Genomic DNA, 10,000 nt, shown 5'->3' on the forward strand with positions numbered 1-10,000 from the left:
ATATATATATGTATATATATATATATATATATATGTATATATGTATATATATATATGTATATATGTATATTTATATATATAGATAGATATAGATAGATAGATAGATAGATAGATAGATAGATAGATAGATAGGGTTTGTGTGTGTGTGTGTATGTATATATATATATATATATATATATATATATATATATATATATATATATATATACATATATGCATAGATAGATCGACAGCTAGATATATCACCCTGGCCATGATTGAATGCCCGTCCCTTGCGAGGACGGGGCTATAACCATTAAATCACCACGAAATGTCTCCACACAACAGAATGATTAATTAATCATCAATAAGAAAAACAAAATGGTAATGATACTGATGAAATAATTATAAAAATGAGGATGATAATAATGATAATGATAATGATAATAATCTTAATAATAATGATGGTAATAATGGTGGTGATAAAAAAAAATGAAAATAGCAAAAATGAGTTATTAGAAATAATGAAACAAAGAGGAGGAAAAAAAGAATTGATGGAATAAGATGTAAAAGAAAAGATGAAAAACCAAATATAAGGATAAAAAATGGAAAATAAAGAATAAAACAGCGAATATGGGAGAGGGGACGGGTAAATAAAGGAGGACAACAGTAAATAGGTGATCAGGAAAGGTAAGCAAACAAACAAATAAATAAAAGATGAAAATGAAGGAAAAATAGATGAAGGAAGAAAGAGAAAAAAAAGAATTAATAGAGGGATAAGCGATAAATGATGGGAGAATGAGAAGACTAGAAAGTAAAGGGGGAGAGAATAGATAAAAAGGAAACTAAGAAGGGAAAGGAACACTAAAGAAGAAAAAGTTAATAAGGGAACAAAAAAAGAAAAGTAATCAAGGAAACACAAAAGAGAAGAAAATTAAACAAAGGAACAATATGGTAAAAAAATAAAACAGGGAAACAACTAAGACAAAACAGTATATAATGTAACTAAAATAAGAAAATAGATAAACAAGGGAACAAATAAGAGAAGAAAAAAAGTAAACAAAGAAACAAAAAAAAGAGAAGAAAAATACACAAAATAAAAAAATAAAAACTAAACAAGTGAAAAATATCGAAAAAACTAAACAAACAAAGGAAAGAGCAAGAGATAACAAAAAGCAAACAAGCGAACCATACGAAGAAAAAAATATACTAAAGAAACCCCCCTAAAAAAAAGAAAAACACGAAATGCGTCTTACGATCTGCGAATCACATAACTTGCCCAGCCCCGCCTCTGCTGCCTCAGGGTACGGAGGCGCCATCTGGAAGAGGAAACGGTAATAGGAATACATATTTTTATGTAATTTCGATATTTATGTGCATGTGTGTGTGTGTGTGTGTGTGGGTCGGTGGGTGGGTAGGTGGTTGGGTGTGTGTGTGTGTGTGTGTGTGTGTGGGTGTGGGTGTGTGTGTGTGTGTGTGTGTGTGTGATGATAAATATCATATGGTGTTTTTGTATGTGTTCCTATACCTATACCTATAATTTGAATATTAGTTTGATATATATATATTTGATATATATATATATATATATATATATATATATATATATATATATATATATATATTGTAAAAGACGATCAATGAATGCCCGAAACCCATTGGTAACTCTTACCTTCACCAACTGAATCAGTTTAACCTTCAAAAGACTGCTGGTTTGTAAATTCTCTTCGTCGCATTGGTTTTCTGAGAAAAATAATGATACTGTTAAATAACTGCAAAATTATGAAATAATAACAATTTTTTTTTTTATAGTAATGAAGGACTAAATGAAATCCGAGTCAGCTATTTATTCATCTTCCGAAAATGCTCATACAAAAATACACCGATGTGTAGATATTTGACTTATACTCTGTACGTATACATCTTCATATTTTCCCATTTTCCATTACTTCATTATTCTACACGAAAACAACATTTCCACTGTGCTGAATATTACTTAGCTACGATTATTAATGATTGGTTAATTCATATATTTTTACTTCAAATTAGAAACTTAAAATTACTTTTCCATTCCTGTGCGTTTGTTTGTCTGCTTTTATATGCAAATTAAACTAAACTGGGAGATCTGATTGGCGGAACATTACTTAACGTAAAGGTCATAGAACTATATCATCTGTTTATCTAAAAAGTCTTGGAGAAAGATGCCTAACAGATTCTTCCACTTGACGTAGTAAGTTAATCAGTTAATAGTATAGTATCTAATGGGGACAAAGAAGTAAAGAATGAGTTATCATCATAATAATTCATCAGTAAAAGTAATTTCATATGATTAATACATGTATACATTTCATTCTCCTTTCCATTGCTCTATCTCCTTTCAATCTCTTCACCCAAGAACAAGGAACTCACCTAAACCTCTCCAGGGGACGGTACTCGGAAGGACCTGCAGTATCTCCAGCTTGACTTGCATCCTACGTTCCGGTGGACAGTTGACAAGCCAGAGGCGAGCGAGCATGAGCCCCCACCACACACAGGTTTCGTCAGGCTTCGCTCGTGCCAAGTACACTGTCACGATGAACCTAAGGGAGAGAGAGTGAGAAGCATTTGTTGATGGGGAAAAATAAGTCCGCTGGTGAATATGTAAATTGATAAATATGTGATTTTTTTTCTTATTTTGAGGAGGATCTACGTTCGATATCAGTGATGTCAGTAATTATAAGCTCTATATTTAGCAAATCAGCTACTACAGTTTTTTTTCTGCATCAGAATATAAAACATTGATTTACTCTGTATTAAGACTAACGGAAGTTGTGAGATAGAACACAGTTCTTATGATTTCCACAAATGTCAAGAAAAAAATAAATTGACTGCAAATATTTACTGTGGCCTGAAGCAAATTAACTCCAAAAAGTATATTCAGAATCATATTTAAATGTAAGTTCCACTTATTTCAAAACAAGATAAAGTTACAAACTCTGCTATTATGCAAAAGGCGTTGAGTTGGCTCCGGTGTACCTCACGCCTCTCCCACAGAACACAGCTTCCTCTCAGCACAGACATCAATAGTGCAATGTTGCTAAACCCTGAGAAGAGTGCATGCATAATCAAAGCAATAATATAATGTTTAAGTGCATGGTTACATTACAGTTCATATGAGTGCTGATACTTCTAAAAAGATTTATTATCTGAAATAGTAATCATGGTAAATAATTAGATATTCTATACATTAGAACGTAAAGTTATTTGTTAGATCCTGTTAAACCATGGTTCATTCACAGTGACTGCTAACACGGGGTCAGTAATAAATGAGTACCTGTCAATCAAACGTCTACCAACAAATTATCCAAAAGATTCACTGAGCAACTTCTACTCACGAATTCTCAATGATAACATAATGACAGATTTAGAAATCTAGGGTTCAGTACTGCATTCTATGATATGCATTAAACGCTAGAATTGACTGAACAAAGTATGCATAATTGCAAGCTGTGTTGTATATTACACCCAAATAAACTCGTGAGTTAATGTTAGAATAAGATAAGATGTTAATATAAATGAACCATTTGGATGAGTTTGGTGGGTGGGAGGGTTTCGTGTGTGTGTGTGTGTGTGTGTGTGTGTGTGTGTGTGTGTGTGTGTGTGTGTGTGTGTGTGTGTGTGTGTGTGTGTGTGTGTGTGTGTGTGTGTGTGTGTGTGTGTGTGTGTGTGTGTGTGTGTGTGTGTGTGTGTGCGCGCGCGCATGTGTGTGTGAGACAGAAGAAGACCAAAGAAGGCTTTATGCTGAGAGCACAACCATACGATAAGAAATACTTATTATTAACAACACAAGGATCATTTATATAAAGTTCTGGCTATCAATTACATTTCTTTATAAGAGTTTGCATATGCTATATATATATATGTATATATATATATATATATATGTATATATATATATATATATATATATATATATATATATATATATATATATATATATATATATTTATATATATATTATATATTTTATATATATATATATATATATATATATATATATATATATATGTATATATATATATTTTTTTTTTTTTTCTTTTTAATGCTACATACGCAATATACTAACCTAGTAATTCTTCTAGCAGATCGATGTCTTCCGAAACGTTAGCTTTTACATCATCAAGAAACTCTGGCCTCCTGGACACGGAAACACATACGGTACATTAGTGAAATCATACAAAATATTCAGAACATGGAGGAAAAAAATATTGTATGTTGCAAGAGTACGAGAGGAAAGAGAGGAGAAAGATAAATAACTATGCATACGCGGTGGCTGTGTGCGTACGTGTGCAATTTATCATACTCATGGTACACAATAAAACATTCTCCCTTCTTTACAACACACTAGTTTAAGAGACCACTTCCCAACTCCCTCTTTTCTCGTGTTCTTTACTTCGCGCTCTTCCCAGTAAGCTATCGCCTCTTCTAAACTGCCCCCCAGCCTGTTCTTTGCAACAATTCCATCTTCTAAAATACGCAATCCTTGTTGCACTGCCTCCCTCGTGCAGTGATCTGGCCTCTCTCCACATGCATTGTTTACTTTCGCAAAGGACTAATCTTCTTTTTACATTACACACTTGAGTATCATTTAACAGGACTAGTAAATGTATATCAATGAAGTCATGAAATACTTAAAACAAATAGTCTAAAAGCTTCTTTTTTTTACGATTAATTCAGTTTATATAATACTAAAATCATGAATTGGCAGTGCCAGCAAGAGAAAGGGTGAGTAATGAGAAAATAACTAACCTGCTCGACAGTATCACAATCCTTAAAAAATGTGTAGCCAAAGACTGAATCAGTTCAGTCTGGTTTGTCAGCCAACTCTGCAGTGTGAGAGACATCAAACAGATCAATAAAAAAGGCTACTGCACTGAAGGAAGAGATAAGAGTCGGTGTCTGAAATAAAACTAGAGTCAAAAGTCAAGTGAACGATTGCATGAAAGGAGACTGCAAATCTATTGAGTCATTTAACGGTTAAAGGTCTGGAGTAAGTTAGGCATCGTCCATCCCCGCCGCGCTCGTAGCCCCTTCATACCCTATAGATGGCGAGACAAGCGAGCTTCGTCCTGCGCATTTCTACAGTGACGATCGAGACGTAAGCCTTCTCAGTGGGGGCGGTCAGACGCGAGGTTCTGAAACGGGGGGGGGGGGGGAATCCCATCTAATTCTCCTGCGTTAGATGTATCACTGTCCAACATAGGAGGGGTCAGCACTCCCCTTGAGCCTCCCTTGGGTATTTCTAGACACCTCACATTAAGCTATGGTCTTCCCATAGCTAATGTCGACCTAGTGGACCTCGAAATTCATTCCGACTCTGTGAATGCCAGGCTCCGCTTCCCTGGACCTCTATATTATGAGCACGATAAATATTGTGTAACATTAATACTACCGAGCTATGCATTGCTGTTTTATATTAATTTCAAATAGCAATTCACTTCATAAATTACCTTAGCTAAACGTGAAGTTTTTAAATGTTATTCCGTAATGCAATCATATATATATATATATATATATATATATATATATATATATATATATATATATATATATATATATACATATAACTTACACTTTATAACGGCAGGGCTATTCATCTTATGTTCGCATCCGTAGAGTTTGTCATCAGTATCCTCAAGGGACCCTCCCTAGACCTTTCCCAACAAGTTAACACACACACACACACGCCCATCTCTTCCAACCCAATTCAACCTCCCGAGAAAGTCGAGTCACGCCACCCAGTATGTTCCATCGCCAGAAACAGCTGTCTATTCACTTTACCCTACGCGGGAGAATCCTCACAATTTGGGACTTCACTTCAGGAGATATTTCTGGTTGAATGGCTAATCGCCTGCATTAGCTTGGTATGCTATTTGGGACCCGGCTGGCTGGTGGAATTCTCCATGTTATTATCTTTAAAAGGCATGAAATGGAACTTCCAGAGCGTAAAGGAGCGAAAGACGAATTGCAATTATTCACTTAGTCATTCATTCATTCTTGTATTTATTCATTCATATTTTTTTATTTTTTTTATTTGTTAATTAACTCATTGCTTTGTCTGCGTGTGTATGTGTGTGTTTGTGTTTATGTGTGTGTGTGTGTGTGTGTCTGTGTGTGTGTGTGTGTGTGTTTGTGTGTGTCTGTCTGTCTGTCTGTGTGTACGTGTATGCGATTATCGTAATACAGCATAGCAAGGAATCAAACATTCCCGAACAGATGAAAAATAATAACAAAACTCTACCATGAATTCATAAATGAACTGAAACGGACAACAATAAATAAAACTCACAGCGTCGGGAATATCTGCTGAGTCATTGCGCCAGGGTAAGAGAGACATGGAGCGAACCGAGGAAGGGAAAAAGGGCTCGGACCCGCTTGGGGAGGGGGTGAGACCAGGAAAAACATTTATTTCAGTGTAGACATTGAAGACGGTGGTGGGGGTGATGTGGTGGTGGTGGTGATGACGGTGATGATGATGATGGTGATGATGATGGTGATAATGATGATGATGGTGGTGGTGGTGGTGGTTGTGATAATGATGATAATGATGATTATGGTGGTGGTGATGATGATGATAATGGTGATGGTGGTGGTGGTGGTGATGATGATGATGATGATGATGATAATGGTGATGGTGATGGTAATGACGATGGCGATGATGATGATAACAACAATGGCGACGACGATGATGATTACGTAGGTTATTATTACGAAGAAAAATAAAATAAATTAAAATATCACAAACTACTAATTTGACAAGCAATATATGTTTTCACAAATGAAGACGTAAAGTCGACGCTGGGTACTTTTGCTTGCGTGTATACGTGTAAGTTCCTTCCCGTCGTCCAACTCTGAAGTGTCAGTTTCTCACCTTGAAAGCATCCAGGCGACGGAGGCACCGGAGTCTCGACAGAATAGCCCGCAGTATTTTCACAGCTTGCAGATGCCGGTCTTGAGGAATGCGCCCCCCGTCCTCCACGCATACTAACAGCCTGGAAGATAGAAAAAAAAATAAAAAAAAATATAAACATATATATACATATATATTATATATATATATTACATATATATACATGTATATATACATATATTATAATATATATATAAAATATATATATATAATATAAAAATATATATATAAAATATATATATAAAATATATATATAAATATATATATCTATATATATACACATATATACATATATACACATATATATACACACATATATATATATATATTATTATATATATATAATTAATATATATATATACACATATATATACACACATATATATATATATTTATATACATATATACATATACATATATATAACATATATATATATACAATATACATATATATTATATATATACATATACATATATACAATATATATATATATTATTATATATATATATATCTATCTATCTATCTATCTATCTATCTATCTATCTATCTATCTATCTATCTATCTATCTATCTATCTATCTATCTATCTATCTATCTATCTATCTATCTATCTATCTATCTATCTATCTATCTATCTATCTATCTATCCATCCATCTATCTATCTATCTATCTATCTATCTATCTATCTATCTATCTATCTATCTATCTATCTATCTATCTATCTATCTATCTATCTATCTATATATATATATATACGTATATATATGCTTATGCTTAATGCTTAATATTCATCCTGTTGTTTATGCTTATGCATATATGTACAAGATGAGGATAATCTACCTTTCAAAAATGCTAAATAATGATGAAAGTAGTGATAGCAATAATATAATATATACATATACATATATATATGCATATAAACATATATATACATATATGCATATATATATATATTTTATATATATATATATTTTATATATATATATATGTAAATATATATATATTATTATATATTTATATTATATATATATACATATCATATATGTTAACATTATATATATATATTTATATATATATATACAATATACATATATAATATATATATATTATTATATATATATACATATATGCATTATATATTCATATATATACATATATGCATATATAAATATATATATAAATATATATATATATTTTATATATATATATTACATATATATACATATAAACATATATACATATACATTTATATATATATATATACTTATATACATATATACATAATATATACATATACATTTATATATATATAATTATATATATATAATTAATATATATATATTATTATATATATATACATATCATATATGTTAAATATATATATATACATCTATATATATACACATATATATACTTATATACATATATATACAGATATACATATATATATATTACATATATATACATTTATATACATATATACATACATTTATATACATATATATACATCTATATATATACACATATATATACTTATATACATATATATACATATATGCATATATACATATATACATACATTTATATACATATATACACATATATATACATATACATATATATACAGATATACATATATATAATATAAAAATATATATATATACATTTATATACATATATACATACATTTATATACATATATATACACATATATACATATACAAATATATACATATATATTATATACATATATATACATTTATATATATATATTTTATATATATATATTACATATATATACATCTATATATATACACATAATGTATATATATATTATAATATATATATATAATTAATATATATATATTATATACATATATATAATATATATTATATATTATATATATACATATAAATAATATATATATAATACATATATATATATTATATATACATATATAAATATATATATATTTATATTATATATATATATATTATATATTTATATATTTATATATTTATATTATATATATTATATACATATATATAATATATTATATATATTATATATATTATATATAATATATAAATATATATTTATTATATATATATACATATTATAATTATTACCAGCATTATCATTATCATTACTAGTATTACTAATATCACCAATATCATTGCTATCCTTAGTAGTAATAGTAGTAGTAGTAGTAGTAGTAGTAGTATCATCATTATTGGCATTATCATTGTGATTACTATTATTGTTATGATTATAATTATTCTTATTCTTATTATAATATCATTAATATCATTCTAAATGTTATTACTATTATTATCATTATTAGTTTTATTTTCATTACCATTATCAATATCATTACTATCATTGTCATTATTAGTATCACAATCATCATCATCACCATTACTATTATCATCATTATTATTACCATCACCATTAATATAATTATTGCTCTTATCATTTTCATCAGTATTTCTTTCATTATCATTATCATTACTATCATTACTATCATTATCTTTATCATCACTATCATTATTATTATCATCAGTACTATCATTATTCTAATTATTATCATTACCATTACCATTACCATTACCATTATCATTATTAGCAACATCATTATTAATTTTATCATTATTATTGCCATTCTTATTGCCATTATCATTATCATTATCATTAGCAGTAGTAGTAGTAATAGTAGTACTAGTAGTACTAGTAGTAGTAGTAGTAATAGGAGGAGGAGGAGGAGGAGGAGGAGGAGGAGGAGGAGGAGGAGAAGAAGAAGAAGAAGAAGAAGGAGGAGAAGGAGGAGGAGGAGGACGAGGAGGAGGAGGAGGAGGAGGAGGAGGAGGAGGAGGAAGAAGAGGAAGAGGAAGGAAGGAAGGAGGAGGAGGAATAGGAGTAGATATAGGAGTAGGAGTAGGAGGAGGAGGAGTAGGAGTAGTAGTAGTAGTAGTAGTAGTAGGAGGAGGAGGAGGAGAGGAGAGGGGTGGGGGGGGAGGCATAATATATATATATACAATATATATATATAAATATATATATATTATATAT

General features: G+C 30.1%; 1 protein-coding gene across 1 annotated transcript in view; it reads right to left on the reverse strand.

Annotated features, from left to right (window-relative positions):
• The window catches only part of LOC147468419 (uncharacterized), an 11,669-nt gene that overhangs the window by 982 nt on the left and 687 nt on the right, over positions 1 to 10,000 (reverse strand). The window contains exons 2-8 of the mRNA XM_086554398.1: positions 6,890 to 7,010; positions 4,768 to 4,844; positions 4,085 to 4,155; positions 2,954 to 3,062; positions 2,389 to 2,558; positions 1,652 to 1,722; positions 1,236 to 1,298 (exon numbers count right to left, since the gene is read on the reverse strand). Of these exons, the coding sequence (XP_086410524.1) occupies positions 1,236 to 1,298; positions 1,652 to 1,722; positions 2,389 to 2,558; positions 2,954 to 3,062; positions 4,085 to 4,155; positions 4,768 to 4,844; positions 6,890 to 7,010 (682 nt within the window). The remainder of the gene's footprint in view (positions 1 to 1,235; positions 1,299 to 1,651; positions 1,723 to 2,388; positions 2,559 to 2,953; positions 3,063 to 4,084; positions 4,156 to 4,767; positions 4,845 to 6,889; positions 7,011 to 10,000) is intronic.

The sequence above is a fragment of the Penaeus japonicus genome, unplaced genomic scaffold (assembly GCF_977035675.1).
Source record: "Penaeus japonicus unplaced genomic scaffold, GWHDUDI00000001_assembly GWHDUDI00000029, whole genome shotgun sequence".
NCBI classification, from domain to species: Eukaryota; Metazoa; Arthropoda; class Malacostraca; order Decapoda; family Penaeidae; genus Penaeus; species Penaeus japonicus.